Source organism: Dioscorea cayenensis, chromosome 25 (genome assembly GCF_009730915.1).
Source record: "Dioscorea cayenensis subsp. rotundata cultivar TDr96_F1 chromosome 25, TDr96_F1_v2_PseudoChromosome.rev07_lg8_w22 25.fasta, whole genome shotgun sequence".
Classification (NCBI taxonomy): Eukaryota; Viridiplantae; Streptophyta; class Magnoliopsida; order Dioscoreales; family Dioscoreaceae; genus Dioscorea; species Dioscorea cayenensis.
Window position 1 is genome coordinate 291,974 of NC_052495.1, and position 20,141 is coordinate 312,114.

Genomic DNA, 20,141 nt, shown 5'->3' on the forward strand with positions numbered 1-20,141 from the left:
TGCTCTAAATGAGTACCACTAGTCCCTTCTCAGCTTTTTTAAAGGATCAGCCACCGTCCATATGTTATTGTTCATATGCTTTTGTTTTTTTTAAAAAAAAAAAAAACAATGAGTGATTAGATCACTAAAATAAATAAAAATAGTGCAACACAAATCTCGTTAAAAGCAAGTGAAAATGGAACTTGTACCTAGATGAGCGTTAGAATCACTCATATGTAATTATTATTCACATTTTTATAAATGTATCTTTATTTATGATTCGAAATCACTTGTGAAAGAGTTTTAATGGAGATATGATTATCAATAGACCACTTGGTTGTTGGTTGATAAACTCTTCTTTGAGTTGTTTTCACAAGAAAGTCGGTGGATGATTATAAACTCTTCTTTGAGTTATAATAGAAAATTAAGACCAAGAAAATTAAAACCAGTTCACATGTTCAAGATTTTACCTAGAGGATTAGTTTGGTGGTGTTAGGTGGTCGTAGTTGAACCATAAAATTACCCAAATCTTATAATAATGACATTAAAAAGAAATTAAAAAAAAATATGGTATATAGGTATGGTATTCACTATTCAACATCTAATGTGGATGACCAAAGATAATCCTATAGATTCCTTTAGAAGTCAATAATACCATCTTTTGTGTTAAAAAAATTAAACGTGGGAAGTACATTTTAGAAAATAGAAGTTTTGGTGTAATTCAGACTTCAGTGTCAAAAGTGCATTTATATATACCAATATTTATATATATATATATTGTTTAAATTACCATAAATAATGAATTCCTTCTTTTCCCAAGATCTAGAAAAGGACTAATTAAAGGGATGGGAACAGGATCTTGGCCTTGCTTGGAGGCATCGAACATGACTCCGACATAGCTAACTGTTGGCGGGAAGGTGAAGCGTGGCAGTTGAGAAAGTGGAATAAATTGTGTCTCTTTTTTTTAAATTAATAATTCTTAGATAATTAATCAAATTATTCATTCATTTTAATTACAATTTTTGTAGTATTTAAGAACCCAAACAAACCAACAAATAAAATTAAATTAAATAAAAATAGAATAGAATATTAGAATGTGGCGATGGTTGATGCTTCCCGGGTGGTTCTTGTCCCTTTGCCGAATGGCATCTTTTTTCCATTCCTTTCTTCTTCTTTTTTTCCTCTATTTCCACCATCTCCAACTTCACATTCTTTTGTAATCTTTAGACCAACCAACCACAAGAGAATAACTTAAAAAAATTCATTACAAAATCGAATAACTTCTCTTGAAAAATCTATCAAGATACCTTCTTTCTCTCTCTCAATCTCTCTCCATTAATACCTTTATTGAGAATATAGCTTCTCACCTTCTTTTCTTTGGCTTCTTTCTAATATCATGACACCAAAGGAATTTCCATGAACCTTCTCCTCCTCCTCCTCCTCCTCCTCCCTCCTTAAAACTTAAACACCCATTTCCTTCTCTTCCTCTTTCCCTTCTTGATTTATTACTCCTTTACATATATCAAATTAAGTCATGAAAGAAGAGTACTTACATGGAGGAGGAGAAGAGCTTCTTCTAAGCTTAAGTTTAGGCATCAATGGCCATTGGTCCTCTTCTGATGCTGCAAAGAAAAGGAAGCGAAAAGACGATGAGGACGACGACGATAACAATAACAACAACAATAACAACAAGGAGAATAAGATCTTCAGATTACTCCGAGTAAGAGATCAGATGTTGAAACCAAACAACATCAAAACACATGAATTAGATGATAGCAAAGGATTGCACTTGATCCATTTGCTTCTTTTATCAGCTTCTGCCATTGACGGCAACAATGTAACCTCGGCCATCGACACGCTGACGGAGTTGTTTCAAAAGGTTTCGCTCAACGGAGACCCAATTCAACGTGTTGCAGCTTACTTCTCCGATGGTCTAGCGGCGAAGGTGTTAACGAAGAAGTCACCATTATTTAGTCCAATCATGACTACTCCAACACCGGAGGAGAAGTTCACCGCATTCACCGAGCTCTACCGTGCTTCGCCTTACTACCAATTCGCTCATTTCACTGCTAACCAAACAATTATCGAAGCGTTCGAGCTCGAAGAGCCGAACAATTCAAGATGCTTGCATGTAATAGATTTCGATGTTTCCTACGGGTTTCAATGGCCGTCTCTGATCCAATCCCTCTCCGATAAGGCGTCTAGTGATAAACCGATCTTTCTTCGTGTCTCCGGCTTTGGCCGGAGCTTGGATGAGCTCAAAGAGACAGAGATGAGGCTAGCTAAGCTTTGCCAAAGGATGCAAGAATCTTGTTTTCGAGTTTGAGGGACTAGTCTTGAAAGGTTGTACTAATAATCCTCCAAATATTAATGAGCTCAAGATCAAGAAGAATGCAACAGTGGTTGTGAACCTAGTGTTATATTTGAGTACATTGAAGAGCTACACTGAGATATCTGAAACACTAACAAGTATTCATAGGATGAATCCTTCTGCAGTGGTGGTTGTGGACAAAGAAGGTGGCCGGAGTTGCCGAAGCTTCTTGTCCATATTCATGGAATCTTTACATTACTACGCGGCGATGTTCGATTCCTTAGAGGATTGCCTTCCGGCCGAGAGCACGGAGAGGTTGAGTATAGAGAAGAACCATCTTGGAAGAGAGATCAAGAGTTGTATAACAAATGAGGTGATGAAGAAAGAAGAAGATCATGAGATTATTAATGATAAGTTTGATACATGGAAAGGGATGATGGAAAGCATTGGTTATGAAGGAGTTAGATTGAGTTCAAGGTCTTTAAGCCAAGCTAAGTTGTTGTTGAAGATCAAGAGCCATTGTTCATCAATGGAGCATGGAAGTAATGGAGGGTTTCAAGTTGTGGAGAGAGATGGAGGTATGGGTATCTCTTTAGGGTGGCAAGATAGAACTCTAGTTACTGCCTCTGCATGGCGCCATGTTTAATTTTTCAATCTCTAATGTTACTTAATTTCTACTAACAAAGATTCTTTAGGGTTTTCATTCATGGGTTTCTTTTTTACTTCACATAATTAATTATCTCTAATATGTTTGTAATAAACTTTACTATGTTCTTCTTCTCTTCTTTGTTTCCATACTTTTTTTGCTGCTTTTGTGACCATTATTGAATAATTTCAGCTAAATGATTTTGTTCATTTTAATTCTTTTGTTTATTGAGGCATAAATATATAAATGGATATCTTATCATCTGTAAAACTGTATTGAATATAATGATGAACAAGAAAATTAAAATAAAATGATTTAATTTAAGAACTTAAAATGAATATTCCTTTAATAAACTCAAAACCTGAAATGACAATTATTTAGCTTAGTTAGGGAATAAAAATAAATATTTTTTTTACTACTCAACTCTCTCTCTCTCTCTCACTCCCTCTGTATATAATCAACATATGTATACTATATTTGCAGATAATTAGGCATGAAATTGATGATTTGAGATAGATCATAGAACCATGAGATTCTTGAAAAAAAAAAATTATATATTTTTTTATTTTTTATTTTAATGTGAATTTGAAGCAAAGACAACCAAATAATCCATATCATATCAGATCATCCTTAAAGCATTGGGCAGCCTGCATACTGAGTATACCCAAAGTAAATGTGGAAATGATACCGTTATATATATATATATCTTATACTCAAAGTCTCAAAGTTATTCTTTTATTGTTTCTTGTTTGTGTTTTTAAGATTCCAATATCTGTTTCTTATAATTGGAGCTTACAATGGATGTAGATGTCATCTCCTTTCTTATTAGATATTCCAATATATATTTATATATATATATATATTATACAAACAAATTATTTCTCCGGCATTTGATTAGTTATTTTCATTCTTCTCTAATCCAATTTATTATTTTTGTTTTTTAAATTTATCTATAAAAAAAATTGATGAAAATATAGATCATGCGTGTGTATATATTGACAGCACGAACAAATCACTTCAAATATATACATTTATTTTATATTGAGAAAAAATTAAACCTTTATTTTTTCATATGAAAATTAAATGTTTAACCGCTCGATTATTACCACATAATAATATTTATTTTTTCATAATTTTTTGTTGGTGTAGACTTGATAAATATTACCAAATATGATTTAATGTTTAATCGTTCGATTATTACAGCACAATAATATTTAGTTTTCATAGTTTTTGTTGGTATAGACTCGATGGGATATTACCAAATATGATTTAATGTTTGAACAGCTCTATTATCACATAATAATATTTATTTCCATAGTTTTTGTTGGTGTAAACTCGCTGGGTGGGTATTACCAAATATGATATAATAAATTTTTAAATAAGCTCTTCTCTCTTAAAAAGAAGAATTTATCTTTCCCTTTTGTTATTATTTTCTTTCATATCCAGCAAAGATTAGGAGACAAAAAGGTACAAAAGAAAAATCAATGCATAGCCGCCATAGATCAACTTGGATAATGACAACAAATATAAATAAATAAATAAATAAAAAGATAATAAAGAAAGTGTGTGCATAAAGAAAGTGTGTTTCATGCTTGTTTAATTGAAAAGGGAATAAAATTTGAGAATGAATGCATTCCCACAATTGGATTAAAAAGTTTGAACACTTTTGATTTGGTCTAAATATGTTGGCATGTGCCATTTGTTACTTGTTCTAATTATAATTTTTTAATAAAAATCTTATTAATAATAAATTTTACTCATTCATTTAAAGAATATTTAATATAAAAATTGGTGCGTTATTGTCCAAGTCATTGATATGATCAATATCAAAAATTAATCCTTATGACCAATGACTAAAAATTATAGAATAAATAAAATGAGGCACCAAAGTATCAAGGAATAGTTTTGTTCTCTAATATATGGATCATGGATGATGGATGAACCTTCCAATGTTTGAAGAATTTTATCTCTAACAAGAGAATAAGAATCTATACAACATTGCTATTTTAATTAGCATCTTAATTAATTAATTAAGTCAATCTAGTGTTAAAGCTGAAATAAGTATGTTGGCATCCCCATGTCATATTCCACCAAGACTAATTAGTATACAATTTAGAATTCCATTACAGAGTAATTAAATAAGACAAGGCCGGCTAATCTTTTGCTTAGATGCATTAACATAAATATATATATAGATAATATGTTTTCTGGAGACGTCTCCAAAAAATGAATCTAGAAACGTCCCCACAACAGTCGTTAAATCACTCATTTAATGGTTGTTGTTTCATTACTAATCCCGGAGATTGGGTTAATGATGTTAATTCCAATGCCAGGGTTATATTTATAATAAATCAACCATTAGATGACGATCTAACGGTTATTGTGAAACGTCCCTAGATTACCGGTTCCATATATATATATATATATATATATATCTTTTGGCAACTAGCATTAACTAAATAGGAGATTGAAGTAAGAGATTGGCGATTCATGCTTGGTGGAATAGTAGTATATTCATAGTTGGACTTCTCACTTGGCTTTCTATTCAAGGGAATGGATCAAAGCATCTTATTAATCCTTGTTAGGTGAGACTCACAAACAAAGAGCATCATGAAACACATATAAAAATATATATAGTCATACTAAGAGATGCACACAGCTCAAGGATTGAATATTATCTTAGTCTATAGCAGTTGTCACATTCATAATTCACCCACCAACCTGAGAAAACATATATATATATATATTTGGTTGTATTGATTCCATTGCAATTGAAAGAGTAATCACTCCTACTTTGGTCTTCCATGGATAAAGTCAATAAGAGAAAGCAATGTAGGAGAAGTTTAAGGGAATAAGAAATCAAACCATGAGGTAAGGAATGTTGTTTGTTGTATCCAAATTCCAACAATCCCCATCAAGGTTAGCTAGCAACCTAGCTTGAATGAGAGACTTCCCAGCAATTTCTATTGAACACCTGCTGTAATTAAAGGAAAGCAATAAGAAGGTGAGGTTAAAGGATGAGTATATATATATATATATATATGAATATAAAAAGCACCTGCAGATCTCATCTCTATTGGAATTCCACAAGTAATGCAGAAAATAAAGCAGTTCACTTCACAAATTAATATCCGTAAAAATAAGTAGTCCTGAAATTCACAGCAAAGCCTAAGTCTATGACTTCCACTTTGAACTAATACCTTTCCAGATCTACATCCAAAATCAGTTTGAAATAGTAACACTATAAGATAACAACCATGATGGACCGAGACAAGGAACTATAGATAGCAGTAAAAGAAGCTCTTAAACATTGTGCGTAATTTCTGCAGAATGTTTCTACAGATTAAATGTCAGGACCTCAAAATATGCATCAGAAGTCTACTGGTTGCTACAATGAAGCATCTACGGAGTGGAAGAATCCATATATTGTGTCGGTGCATAGAGATTTCGAAGAATAGGCATCCAGTTCCTTCTATGAGAAAGGAAAGGAGGTGGAATAACAAGGAATGTCACTTTATGCCGAGTAAGCTTCTTAGTGAGAGCGCATCATCTTCACCCGGGGCATCGACTTCTTCAATTGGCGGGCACGATCTTTCTCTTCTTTCTTGCGAACAGACTCCGCACTAAGCTTGGTCTCAGCCTCTTCCAGCTGCTTTTTCTTTTCCGCCTTCTTCTTCTGCAGTGCTTCTTGCCTTACATTTTGCAGTTCCCTGTATATCTCCTGAGCAACTTTTGCTCTGGCAGCATCTGTTTTAGTGCGGGCCTGCAATCCATTAGAATAGAACATTCATTTCGAATGAGTATGAAGTGATCGTGCGGCCTTGGCCAAATCAAATTGTTAAATCAATAGTTAGTCACCTGCGAACTCAGTTTGTAGCGGCCAACTACATCAATGTAGTAAGGTACAAGGGCTACTAATCTTGTCATGTCTGCCATGTTCTTGGCATCAGGAAGTGCAAACTTCAAAACGAGCATCTTCTTATGAGAACCTGAGTAATGATCAGAAAAGTGCAGTGAAATGAACCCTTTCCCAAATTTCTCAAATGCCTTCTCACCAAGAACCTGCCAACAAAACCAAGTGATAAAAAAAATAAGTTACCACCAAATAATTCAGTATGATAGCTTAAAACCCAAAACAGAAGTACTGCAACTTAGGCATCATTGTATAAAGAGTTAAGAATGCATATAACATAGAGATAGAATCCAACTTTACTCCACATTGATTGTAGTCAGGCTCATGAAAATTGTCCAAGTCAATGTCTTTGGGTCTGAGCACACATTTCAAATACAAATTCATGACATATACTCATCCATAACCAATATCAAACCCCTCAATAATAGCATATAAGAAAACTGAAACATGAAAAGGGGCTGCTCCAAAACAATTGGTTCGCATACCATTGCTATAGCTTCAATAACTAAGTCAATTGTCAACCATTTCATCACAACTTTAAACCATTAAAAATATGCTAGAATCTTATAAGCAGAATTGTGGGCAAGGGAACCATTCTGTCAATCCACAGATAACATACTTTCTTAATGTATAACTTATCTAAAATGAATAAGAAAAGATGACTTCTTAAGTGTCATGCATATTCCATGTGATTTCTATTAAGGTAATAGGTGAAAAGTTTGACATCACTCACAAAACAATTTTGGCAACCAAGTACCAGAGTGCAGAGCGACAATAGGGATCATTTACATTTTTCAGATGCACTAGAGAGATGATAGTTCTATCACTAGATACTGAACTTAATTGAATAATGTCAAATAAAAAAATACAATCATATCTTCTTTGACCAAGTTAGCCACTCCATAGATAATCAAGCTTACTAGGGGGGACCTAAACATTCTAGAGCATCAACTATCTCTATCTCAATCAATGTCATTAACATGTTTTTGAATCTAAATGCAAGCATGGCATGTATTAACAGAATCGAAACAATGTACAGACACAAACAGAAAGAAGTCCCCCGCAGCCAACAAGAAACATGTCTCCCATAATGTCATGGCCTGACACACAAAACTTAGAAACCCACTCGCTTCAGTGACTAATTTAAAAATATTTGCCAATCATATCTTTTAGTAAATCAACAAAGAATGCACCTACAATGGTTTCCAAATTACTGTTTTCTTGAAACACAACTTGCACTACCAGGCAATCTTATGTAATTAGAAACTTCTCTATAGTCCATGCAAGAACACAACTTTCAGATCACTCATACTTCATCCATACTCCACACAATTGAATTGACAAATTAAACTACAGTATTAGATCATGACAAGTTATCACATTTATTAAGGTTTATGAGAAATAACATGAAGTGTCAGGCAAATTTTGCAATTTAAACTTCCCTATCACAATTGTCCACACAATTGCCTCGACAATTTTAAAAAAAAAAAAAACAACACATAATTTGACATGCTAGACTGTTTTCATCAGCCATACAACCAAGAATTCATCATGAGAGTGTTCACTCTGATCCATGCCTGTCGATTCAACTGTCAATACTATACATCAATAGAATGACATCCTAGCAAACCACATTACCAACTCACTGTGCTAATAGAGAAACAAAATAACAATAACGCCAATGTGGATACTTCTTTCACCCAAATGAACATTTTTTTTTAAAACCTCAAAGATAAACTCAACATTAAATTAAGCAAAACCGCACCTGATCAAGCACAACATCTGTGATAAGATCAGCAGCAACCTCCTTCGATTCTGTAACCACTGCAAGCTCCTCGGCGACCCACTTCCTCCCAGCAGGTGATGAGCCCATGACGGTCGCAAAACGTTGCAAATCCCTCACCTCCTTATGCATCGCCTTTGCTGTCTTCCTCCTCGCCACAGCCATCACCACATTATCCATTGCCTCATCATTCATCATCACCTCAAACGTAATCACATCCTTCTTCACAAACACCAGCTCCCAAATCCTTGAGATCAGATCATGCCGGCTCCGCAGATCCATCGTCGCCAACAACCCCTTACAATACCTCCTCCCACTGGCCCAGAACTTGAAAATACTCTGCCCTTCCTTCAAAAGCAAAGGCGCGTCTTTGCCCTCACCAGCGCCAAGGAGGCTGAAATTCTTCTCGAAGATAGAATCCTCAGTGGCGAAATGAGAAGCCCAGGTGAGAGCGATGAGTTCGTTCTCGCGTTTTCCGGTGAAATAGTTGATCGCAAAGGCAATCAAGAAGCTGATGCATACGATCTCCATGGTGTACGACCGGAGATTCCTCGGAGTAGGTTTGGGGGCGGCTGTTTCATCGGAAGGAGGAGTGGGGACCGGATCGGGCTCTGGATCGCGTTGTTGTTGCTCGGTTCTGGGGATGGGGATGCCTTCGAACTCGTCTTCGTCCCAGAAATCGGTGGCGAGAGGGGATGCGGGGGGAGGGAGAGGATCAGGCGATTCGGGGGGATCGGAAGAGGAGACGGAGACGGAGGGAGAGGAGATAGGGGAGGAGACAGGAATGAAGGGCTCGGAGTCGGAGTCGGAGAGGTCGTCGTCGAGAAGATCATCGGAATCGAAGCCCTCGAAGTGGGGAGAAGCGGCAATGGCTCCGGCGACGACGGCGAGGAGAAGGAGGAGAAGGAGAAGGAGAGGCGAAGCGCGAGCCATGGTCGGCGGTGAGATCGGAGCAATGACTGATTGGAAGGGTAGTTCCGGTATAAAGAAATATATACCGGGCTTTTAAATTACCTAAAGGCCCCTGGAATAGGCATATAGGTCTTGTATATATAGTTCCACGTTGAGGAAATCATCACCGTCCATTTGATTCGAGATTGTCAAAGTTCTTTTGGCACTAATCTTGGTGTGATGATTAGATCTAAATTATATCACTCACTTAAATTGAAAAGATATTATTTAAATCACTAAATTAGTAAATTACGCGAGAATATTTATTTATTATTCACTTGAAATGTGAAGAAAATGTGCAGAGTCCATAAAATATATATATATTTATATATGAGTCTACGGTTTTTGTACAAAAGTATATATCATTTTTAGTGTTGTTCAATCATATTTTTAGAGAATAATTTTACAAGAGTTTTTATATCAGTTGTTGAATTTGAATCCAATAGTAAATTTATAATCACAGTCATTTAAACTGATTTGCATCCCAGCCAATCCCATCTATCAAAAATTTTTAAAATTAACCCAACTTACCTTAATTCTTACAAGTACAATTCTAAACAACTGTTCCAGTTACACTGTTATTCTCTCTTTTTTTCTCTCTCCATTAAGTGAATACCCGGAGAGTACGTATAGCCACTCTCTCTATATATATTTTTTAGCTAGATTAAATATATTCAAAAATATTTATTTTGAGATAAAATAAAATAAATAAATCATATTTATTAAAATTAATAAAAAAAAACAACATGAGAATAAGGTACACTAGAGAAACATGAACCATATAAACTCTACCGGCTTAAATTATTAACATAATTAGGGGCATTCAGGAAGTACATAACAATCTTTTAGTTCCGTGTATATATATATATATATATTGAACAGTACTGATTATAATTTTTTTTTTTATTAATAGGCGACAAACACCCCTCATTTAAAGGATTGTCAAAAGAGCAGACCGTCATAGACAAGTACGGAGTTGCACCAATTACGATGGCTTATAAACCTTTTAGAAAAATCCCTCTGCACTGCAACTTTAAATGGGTGAAACTACTATTTCTCCCACGAAAGACCCACACCCAAACTGTAAACAGTAATAAATAATACTTGACCAGATATACAGTGCATAAAGTATATAGAAACAATACTGCCGTGGGAGTGATTTGAACCCTTATCCTCCCCTTTGCACCCGAGTGTCTTACCAATAGTTGACGTACTGATTATAATTCAAAACACAATTATCAAGTATAACCAATAATTGATTGAACATTCATGTAAATTTTTCATAAAAAAAAAACACACCAAAAGGACAAACTTATAAGTTGAAAGAATTCAAAGTGATAGAATTATGTGATCTTTAAAACCAATGAGAAGAAAACAAACCATGTATTGATGTGCATTGGTTCATATGGTTTTCATTAATCCACAAACATATGCAGTTTCATCATGTATTTAATTCTTCATCAGTTATCTCTTCACATAAATGAACAATATAAACATATTCATGATCACTCAAAACCATCAATTTATGTTCCTAATTAATTAACAAATGTCTTTGATTAATACATATACACACACTGTATTGAGACAAAAAAAAAAAAGAGTAAGAAGTCAAAAGAAGATTTACATGATCTTCATTGACATTAATGGAGGTATAAATGAAGCAGATCAGTGAGTTCCAAAGTAAACAAAGGGACATATATATATATACCCCACAAACCGACAAAAACCACACAAACTTAAAGGTGAGTAGTTTTTATCATTTATAAGTTTAAAAAAGGAAATAAAAATAAGGCATGACAGTGAAAGACAGTTTGCAAATCAATATCAAAATGAAAAGCTTCCCATTCTAGAACAACAAAAGTTCTTTTCTGACAACAAGTGATCCTCATAAAAAGCATCATATGATCATAACTTAGCTCATTAATATGGTACTAGTTCATTACAGTAATACTTATCTCTTGTTTGTCATTGTTAATCTTATCTTAGTAAGTATTGCACTTAGCATTTAGATGTTAAGAGTGAGATTAAAGAGTAAGTTTAAGTTTAAGACTAGTCCTACTCATAGTGCATGCGCAACAAGAAATGTAGATAGTTTTTCTTGCTGTCTGCCTACCAAGACTCATTCTTCATATTTTTTATTAAGTCTATAGTGAGTGTGGTTTGGCAAAGCTCAACAAAAGACACACAACCATTAAAAGATAGAGAGAGAAACTTTCTAAAGTTCTCTTGATCTTTTTGATAAATTTGATTCATTCACTGTGTAGAGCTAAGAAAGTAGAAGAAGGTAAATATCTTTAATATTATCAACTATGAAAAGATTGAGTAAGAAAGATAGAGAGAGAAACTTTTACTTGTCTTAATCTTTGTCTTAGCTTGTGTGCATGATTTTCACTAATAGTGCTTCTTCTATCTTAATTTCTAAGTCTTTCCCATGCTTATCACCTTCTCAAACATCAAGAGAAAAGGAGTGAAACTTTCTCTCTTACTTTCTATCTAATATTATTCATTTTATTCCTATATTTTCAAAATGCACTAATTAATGGTGTTCTTACTTTTCTAAGTCTTTTCTATGCATGTACCTTCTCAAACATAGAGAGTGAGAGAGAGAGAGAGAGAGAGAGAGAGAGAGAGCCATGCAAAGAGAAGCACTGATGTGTTAATGGAGTTTAGCACACAAATGATTGGAAGCATGTATATATCTTAGAAGGAAACAATGGCTTCTTAGCTACATGGTCGGTAAAGTAACTATATATATATAGAGATCTTGCCGGTGGCGGTGGCGTGTGGATATTTTGTTGCCAAGCTATCCAAATCACAACATCATCTTCTCTCTTGCTTCTCTTTTCCCTTCCCTGCCACCCCCACGCGCACTTGATGTCTTCCCTTTAGCTCTGCCACTTATCTATATATATATATACTCATCCATATCTATCATTTCATCTACTTATAAACGTTCTCTCTGGAAAATAAATAGTTCAGTTTTCAGTGTTTTTCAGGTTAGTGTTCAAGTTCATGCATGCATGCTTGCTTAGTTTTCATGCAAACTGACATTGTTTGAGCTTTCTGCAGGTGCATTGGAAATGGAAGTAGAGTCTTGTATTCCTCCAGGGTTTAGATTTCATCCAACTGAAGAAGAACTTGTTGGTTACTACCTTACAAGGAAGGTTACTTCACAACATATTGATATAGGGATCATTTCTGAAGTTGATCTTTATGGAATTGAACCATGGGATATTCAAGGTTTGAGTTTTTTAATTGATGAATTGTTGTTATAATCTGATTGTGATGATCATTGGTCTGTATTATGGTATTTGAATACAGATAGATGCAAGCATGGTTATGAAGATCAAAGTGAGTGGTACTTCTTTAGTTACAAGGATAGGAAGTATCCGAGCGGAACAAGGACTAATCGAGCCACTGCCGCTGGCTTTTGGAAGGCGACAGGGCGAGACAAAGCCGTGTTTTCTAGGAACAAAGTTATAGGGCTGAGGAAGACACTTGTGTTTTATAAAGGTCGTGCACCGAATGGAATGAAGACTAATTGGATAATGCATGAGTATCGTCTTCAAACGGGCGAAAACCTGCCTTTTCAGGCAAGTTTCATTCCACATTGTGTAGTCTGTTATATATTCTAACAAGAGTACTAAACCTGATGTTTCATGTTACAGATGGAAGGATGGGTTGTATGCAGGGCTTTTAAGAAACAAATTGCTAATCAAATGCCATGTTTCGATTACAGTCATGACTATAATTCAAGAGATCATTCAATTGCTTTTCATGAACACAAGCAAACTGATCTTATTCATAATCTTGAACTTCCACAACTTGATAGTTTTGAAGCTAATGTAGCGATCCGGAATGAAGAACAACTTGTAGACTGGAAGGACTTGGACAAACTGTTAGCATCTCAATTCAGTGAATCAGCTACTTGTTCCAATTCCAATCTGCCGATGTTTCCAATGGACTTCAATGTTGATGATCTAGACAATTAATCAGTCAGAAATCAAGTTAAGGCTAACTATTTGTTCATAGTTTGTTTTCTGACGAATTATGCAGTAAAAACATGTAATGTGATTGTATAATATTGTAATTTAAGGAAAGAGTAAAATCACATTCTACTTTTCTTTTTTCCAGCTTTTCAAGTTTGCTTACAAGCTCACCTTCTTCAAATCCATCTAAAACTTGTGACACTTTGATTGAAACAAAAGCATCAGTGGGGTCCCAATTCCAACTGAAAAGCTGGGCCATTCATCATACAAGATATCTTCCTAGCAATGCAGAAACAAAGAATGGCTGATATTTCTCATATTAAGAAATCAAACTGAAAATCAAGTTTCTATTTTTTAAGTAAACCATGATTGAAAAAAAAACCTCACCATATGACAATCCAAGTAAAAAATATCTTGCTTCTCTAGATATTGTGCTGTAATTATAACCTCTAGATCTGCTCTGCTGTTGCTGCTGTTATTCATGTTCACTATGTCTCTCAATCTCTGTTTCTACTCAAACTCTCCAACAATCACTCCTCCAAGATCCAATCTTTACACTTTTCCAAAGCCACACCGCATCAAATGTCTTGACAGAAGCCAAGAAAAAGCTCCACAAAATAAGTCCAAATTGAGATTGCAGAACATACTCTCCACTGCAGCAAGTCTTTACCCTGTCTATGTGACTGCTGGAGGGGCTCTTGCATGTGTAAAGCCTTCAGCTTTCTCTTGGTTTGTCCATCTGGGACCAACTTCTTATAGCCTCTCTCTTGCTTTCATAATGCTGGCCATGGGACTCACTCTGGAGCTCAAAGATCTCTTGGGCCTCTTCAAGCAAAAACCTTTGTCAGTGAGTGTCGTTGTTCTTCCAATCATCATAAGTTCCCCCTCTGAAATTTTACAATTGGTTGCTTTGATTTGAACAGATTCTGTTCGGATGTGTAGCTCAGTATACAATCATGCCGGTTTTCGGAGCAATAGTTAGCAGAACATTAGGCCTTTCACCATCCCTCTCTGTTGGTTTGATATTGCTGGCATGTTGTCCTGGTGGTACTGCCTCCAATGTGGTAAAACTCTGCAGAAATCTAGCATCATTTCTGAAATTATCCTTAGATCTTCACTGGTTTATTCTAAATAGTAATGCAGGTGACTTTGATAGCTCAAGGAGATGTTCCTTTATCCATAGTGATGACAGTTTGCACTACTCTTGCTGCAGTGGTTGCCACTCCTCTTTTAACTAAACTTCTTGCAGGGACTTATGTTCCTGTTGATGCTCTGAAGTTATCTCTCAGTACTCTGCAGGTAAACACAAAAACTTTCAACTTATCATTAAAAAAAAAAATTATCTTATTGAGCATTCAAACATCTTTTTGTTTTTCAGGTAGTCGTTGCTCCAGTTCTCTTGGGTTCTTATATGCAAAGCAAATTTCCATCCTTTGTGAAAGCCATACTCCCATTTGCTCCACTACTTGCTGTTCTAACTTCATCACTTCTTGCAAGCAGGTTTGTGCATGTTAATAATATAACCAGCTCATGAGTTCATGGTCCTGACATTGCATTAGTGTTTTTTCTGAAAATTTTGTGCGGCTTAAATCATCTTTGGCCGGAGATTTGGGTACTGTCATACTGTCAGTCCTATTATTGCATTTCGCCGGATTCTTCATCGGGTATTTGGTGTCACTGATTGCTGGTTTCGGAGAACGACAGCGACGAGCAATATCAATTGAGGTATATACTACTCTTTTTCTGACGAATTCAGTATTGGAAATCCTCATCTAAATCATTTCTGATACTTGCTCAGGTTGGCATGCAAAACTCATCACTTGGTGTTGTTTTAGCAACCTCTCACTTCTCATCTCCACTGGTTGCTCTACCAGCTGCTCTTTCAGCAATCCTCATGAATATCATGGGAAGCACTCTTGGTTTCATTTGGAGATACATTGATCCTTCTGATACAAAAGAAAATCAAAATTCAATTGTCAATAACTATTAATTCCAGTTACTGTCAATATATAAGAACAGTGGTTGATAAATATAAGTTATATAACTGTAATTCACTAGATATTTTCTTCTTTGAGGACAAATGGAACTTTTTTTTTTTGTCAAAAAGGTCCCAAATCTCAGAAGATAAGATTCTCACAATCCAAAGGACCACAACACTCACTCATTCTGTAATCAAGCACTGAAACCACCCAAAAAAATCTCATCTTTTTTTTCAGGAAGAGAAAAGATCCAATTTTTATTGGAGAACTCTGCTTTCCTCTTCTCAACATTGAGGAAAGATCCATACCTTGAGAAGCCAATGGAGCAGTCATCGTCCTCCCACCCTCCGCCGCTGTCCGGGAAGCCCTCTTCGGTGCTGCCGCACAAGACCCCAAATATCCGGGACCATTACCGGGTTGGCAAGAAGCTAGGGCAAGGTCAGTTCGGCACGACATATCTCTGCGTCGATAAAAGCGATGGCAAGGAGTATGCCTGCAAATCAATCCCAAAGCGGAAGCTCTTGTGCCGTGAGGACTATGAAGATGTGTGGCGTGAGATCCAGATAATGCACCACCTCTCGGAACACGCCAACGTTGTGAGGATCCGAGGAGCTTATGAGGACGCTTTGTTTGTGCATTTGGTGATGGAGCTGTGCGCAGGAGGGGAGTTGTTTGATAGGATCATTCAGAAGGGGCATTTCAGTGAGAGGGAGGCAGCGCAGCTGATCAAAACCATTGTTGGGGTTGTGGAGAGTTGCCATTCGCTTGGTGTGATGCATAGGGATCTCAAGCCGGAGAATTTCTTGTTTCTTAGTGCTGATGATGATGCTGTTCTCAAGGCCACGGATTTCGGTCTTTCAGTTTTCTACAAGCCCGGTTTGTCTTCTTCTTCTTCTTCTTCTTCTTCTTCAAATGTTGTCTGTTCAGAACTGATCCAAATTGAAGGAATTCAATGGAATTTGCAATGATTTACATATGAACTGCAGTTATGTTTTCAGAAAAAACAAATTTTTATGCATCTTCATCAATTTGTTTGCACAGCATGCATTTTCATAGAATTAGTTCTGTGAATTATCATGCTTGATAGAATTTATAAGCTGATAATCAGAAGAGCATAATTTTGAATTGCAATTGCAATTAGGAGACAGACAGTAATACTACATTCTTGGTAAAACTGAATTAACTATGCATCTATGTTCTATCCTGGTTCATTTTAGGAGATACTTTTTCTGATGTGGTTGGAAGTCCATACTATGTTGCGCCGGAGGTTTTGCGCAAGTTTTATGGTCCAGAAGCTGATATATGGAGTGCCGGAGTCATCTTGTATATATTATTGAGCGGTGTTCCGCCGTTCTGGGCTGGTATGTCAAATCTTCAAATGGTGATTTTATATCTACTCAACTTGAATGAGAACTCTGTACTAGTGTTTGAAGGCATTCATCATGTTTGTGTTGTTTCCAGAGACTGAAGCAGGAATATTCAGACAGATTTTAAAAGGACATTTAGATTTTAAATCTGAACCGTGGCCTGGAATTTCTGAAAGTGCAAAAGACCTTATAAGCAAGATGCTGAACCGTGATCCGAAGAAAAGATTTACAGCTCATGAAGTTCTATGTAAGCCCTGCAATCAAACTTAATCATTTCAAAAATTTTAGTCACTAAAAGTTATTTTGCAGAAACAACAATTTTTTTTCCTCTGTCGAAGAACATATCCATTCTTTCACAGGTCATCCATGGATTACGGATGACGGAGTAGCACCCTGATAAACCTCTAGATTCTGCTGTTTTATCACGCTTGAAGCATTTCTCAGCAATGAATAAGCTAAAAAAGATGGCTTTGCGAGTAAGAGATATTTCAATAGGAAGTTTCATGCTAGTATCTTTAGTTGTGTTTTTGTCAGTGAAGACCAAACTCATCTCAAACTTGCATGCTTTTCAATAGATCACTCTTGTACTTGATCTGTAATTATAGTTTAACTATTTGTGCATCTGCAGGTTATAGCAGAAAGTCTGTCAGAAGAAGAAATCGGTGGTCTGAAAGAGTTATTCAGAATGATAGACTCAGACAACAGTGGGACAATAACCTTCGATGAACTTAAAGATGCTTTGAAAAGAGTGGGATCAGAATTAATGGAACCTGAAATTCAAGCACTTATGAACGCGGTAGATAAGCTAGAATAAATTTCTTTCTGTTTTTCCATTTGATTTTTATGCTTGATGCAATGCTTGTAATGTTTGCTGGCTGGTGACAGGCTGATATAGACAACAGTGGGACAATAGATTATGGTGAATTTCTTGCTGCTACAGTGCATATGAACAAAATGGAGAGGGAGGAAAACTTATTATCGGCCTTCTCCTTTTTCGATAAAGATGGAAGTGGTTATATAACTATCGATGAACTCTCACAAGCATGCAGACAGTTTGGCCTCAGTGATGTTCATCTTGATGAAATGATTAAAGAGATCGATCAAGATAATGTATGCTATCACAGTATTCACTTAAATCATTGCAATTCACCAACTTATTTTGTAGATTGCATTTGCAGGATGGGCAGATAAATTACCATGAATTTGCAGCAATGATGAGGAAAGGCAATGGAGGCATTGGCAGGAAAACAATGAGAAATACTTTGAATTCTAACTTGGTTGATGCTCTTATGGCTGGAGAACAGTAAATCCAATTAGGTTATCCAGTTTTGTATCAAGATTTCTCCTGGTGACATGAAGTTGTGAAGCTAAAAGATGGTTTTCATGAGAATGAATCACGCGTATTCATGAATAGATCACTGCTCACAATTAACAGTTTTGATTAATAAAAGTATTTTATCATGTTTTACTTTGTGCACAGAATTTCATCAGCTACATATCAGGACAATGAGCAGAGGAAGTATAAGAGAAAAGACCTGTTTTATTGCATTTATTTATGTGCAGAACTGCTGCTTGTTTGAGTAACATGGCTGTTCAAGCAGTTCATTTTGAGTCTCAAGAAACCCTGAAGATCACATGAAATCTATACGGCGAAGCCTATCTGGTCCAGGATCCAGTTGATAAACCCTCTCAGGCACCACCTGAAGAACTCCTGGTTGTTCTGCAGAAAAAAAGGAATATAATTCCTATTAAGACATCTAAAAACTGAAGTTCAACACATCAAGAGAAACAATCATAACATAAACATCTGAGATATTTGAAAATTCAGAAAACAAACTTCTTGAATGTCACTTGATTATAGCACTAATGCATCACAGAAAGAATACAACAGTCACCATATAACTCATAGCAGCATTGTCCTCTCCCATCAAAGTACAAAGGCATTTCCCACAACATACACAAATTTACATTCTCAGCAAGAAAAGATTGGATCTTCAGCCTTACAAGGTCCCCATCAAACTCATGGCAGAAGCTTTAAATTTCCAAAACAAGAAAATTTTGGTATTTTTAGTCTTTATTCCAAATCATACTAATCCCAATAAATCTATTCAAAAGAAGACCTTGACCTCTAAGTTCTGTTCCAAAACATTGATTTTTATCAGAACAAAAGCAAAATCTTGAACTTTTAAACGAAGAGGAATAAAAGAACATACTTGAAAGCTCAGAGACCTGCTTCGGCGTGAGCTTAGCCGAGAACCCACTCGCCGCATGCTTATAGCTATACACCAACGCCTCCCTCGCCGCCTCCTCACTGTTCAACACCAACAAAACAACAATCATAAACCCTAACCCTAGATTAGAACAAACAGAAGCCCACCCAATCAGGAATGGAACTCCACCTCCCGAGAACGGAAGCGAGAGTGCGAATGTGGTAAGCCTCAGGATCTCCCTTCTCGCCTTCCAGCGGTGGCTCCATGTACACAATGTACACGTCGGCGCCGCCATCGCCGGCGGCAGACGCCAGCACCGACAACGTGAAGAAGACGAGGACGACGATGAGAGACCGCTTCATTGAGGTCCGCCACGCGGCTCTCGTTGTCGGATCCTTCTGAATATATCCTAAAAGACTTAACGGATTCGGGCATGAGCGTTGCCAACCCACTAACCCGCTATAGTGAAATTCCTAAATCAGCCTTAAAATTAAAATATTAATCAAATGTATTTTTTCAGAATTATTTAATCACTTAGTAATTATTTGTTTGCCAAGATGATATATATATATATATATATATATATTTTTAAAGATGAGCTGGTAGGCGGTTAAAAACTTAAGAAAATAAGAGCGTACATAATTTTCAATGGGGTAAGTGAAAGTGGAGCTCACATACACATCGGGAACCTGATTACTAATAAATTAATATTGTCTTTACCATAATGGTAATAACATCTCATTAAGTGAGAATGATGTGCACATGATTTGAGTTGGACAATATATAACAAAGCTACCCTTTAACATAACTTTTTTTGTATAGTATTATAATAAAAGCCCTTTTTTTAGTTTATTTATACCAGTTCTTTTTATGTTTATTAAACTTACTTTATATTTCGTACGTGTCACCAAAAGACCGGCCTATAGGGTAGGGGTAGTCCCAACCCTATGGCATGGTGGAGCAAGTACGCTTCACTCAATGACACTTCACTCAGACCCCAGCTAGTTTGTACC

The 20,141-nt window shown here is 36.0% G+C and overlaps 5 protein-coding genes and 1 pseudogene across 7 annotated transcripts; 4 read left to right on the forward strand and 2 right to left on the reverse strand.

The window, feature by feature from the left end:
- The first annotated feature begins 1,102 nt into the window (after positions 1-1,102).
- On the forward strand, positions 1,103-2,936 carry LOC120252929 (annotated as a pseudogene).
- Positions 2,937-6,030: 3,094 nt separating this feature from the next.
- On the reverse strand, positions 6,031-9,614 carry LOC120252985 (uncharacterized protein At5g49945). Its single transcript, XM_039261208.1, has 3 exons — positions 8,615-9,614; positions 6,795-6,998; positions 6,031-6,699 (listed from the first exon to the last, which is right to left on the reverse strand). Exons 1-3 carry the CDS (start codon positions 9,563-9,565, stop codon positions 6,469-6,471), a joined length of 1,386 nt encoding a protein of 461 aa, XP_039117142.1. The 5' UTR covers positions 9,566-9,614; the 3' UTR covers positions 6,031-6,468.
- A 3,049-nt stretch (positions 9,615-12,663) lies between these two features.
- Positions 12,664-13,575, forward strand: LOC120253011 (NAC domain-containing protein 30-like). The gene is made up of 3 exons (XM_039261245.1): positions 12,664-12,823; positions 12,905-13,176; positions 13,252-13,575. Exons 1-3 carry the CDS (start codon positions 12,664-12,666, stop codon positions 13,573-13,575), a joined length of 756 nt encoding a protein of 251 aa, XP_039117179.1.
- Positions 13,576-13,899: 324 nt separating this feature from the next.
- LOC120252972 (probable sodium/metabolite cotransporter BASS2, chloroplastic) lies at positions 13,900-15,807 on the forward strand. The gene is made up of 6 exons (XM_039261191.1): positions 13,900-14,419; positions 14,496-14,636; positions 14,716-14,871; positions 14,951-15,072; positions 15,132-15,297; positions 15,371-15,807. Exons 1-6 carry the CDS (start codon positions 14,054-14,056, stop codon positions 15,560-15,562), a joined length of 1,143 nt encoding a protein of 380 aa, XP_039117125.1. The 5' UTR covers positions 13,900-14,053; the 3' UTR covers positions 15,563-15,807.
- A 28-nt stretch (positions 15,808-15,835) lies between these two features.
- On the forward strand, positions 15,836-18,386 carry LOC120252971 (calcium-dependent protein kinase 28-like). The gene is given in 8 exon segments (XM_039261190.1): positions 15,836-16,427; positions 16,769-16,912; positions 17,013-17,165; positions 17,278-17,309; positions 17,311-17,394; positions 17,547-17,714; positions 17,804-18,028; positions 18,097-18,386. Coding segments are annotated over 8 exon segments (1,491 nt in total). The 5' UTR covers positions 15,836-15,871; the 3' UTR covers positions 18,226-18,386.
- LOC120252974 (subtilisin-like protease SBT3.10) lies at positions 16,354-19,500 on the reverse strand. 3 transcript variants are annotated; one of them, XR_005534181.1, is made up of 4 exons: positions 19,318-19,500; positions 19,132-19,229; positions 18,454-18,638; positions 16,354-16,480 (listed from the first exon to the last, which is right to left on the reverse strand). XR_005534181.1 is itself a non-coding variant. In XM_039261194.1 (3 exons), exons 1-3 carry the CDS (start codon positions 19,488-19,490, stop codon positions 18,550-18,552), a joined length of 360 nt encoding a protein of 119 aa, XP_039117128.1. In that variant the 5' UTR covers positions 19,491-19,500; the 3' UTR covers positions 18,439-18,549. The 3 variants fall into 3 exon arrangements, 1 of the variants encoding a protein (XP_039117128.1); XR_005534182.1 differs by having other exon boundaries at positions 16,372-16,470; XM_039261194.1 differs by lacking the exon at positions 16,354-16,480 and having other exon boundaries at positions 18,439-18,638.
- Positions 19,501-20,141: the final 641 nt, after the last annotated feature.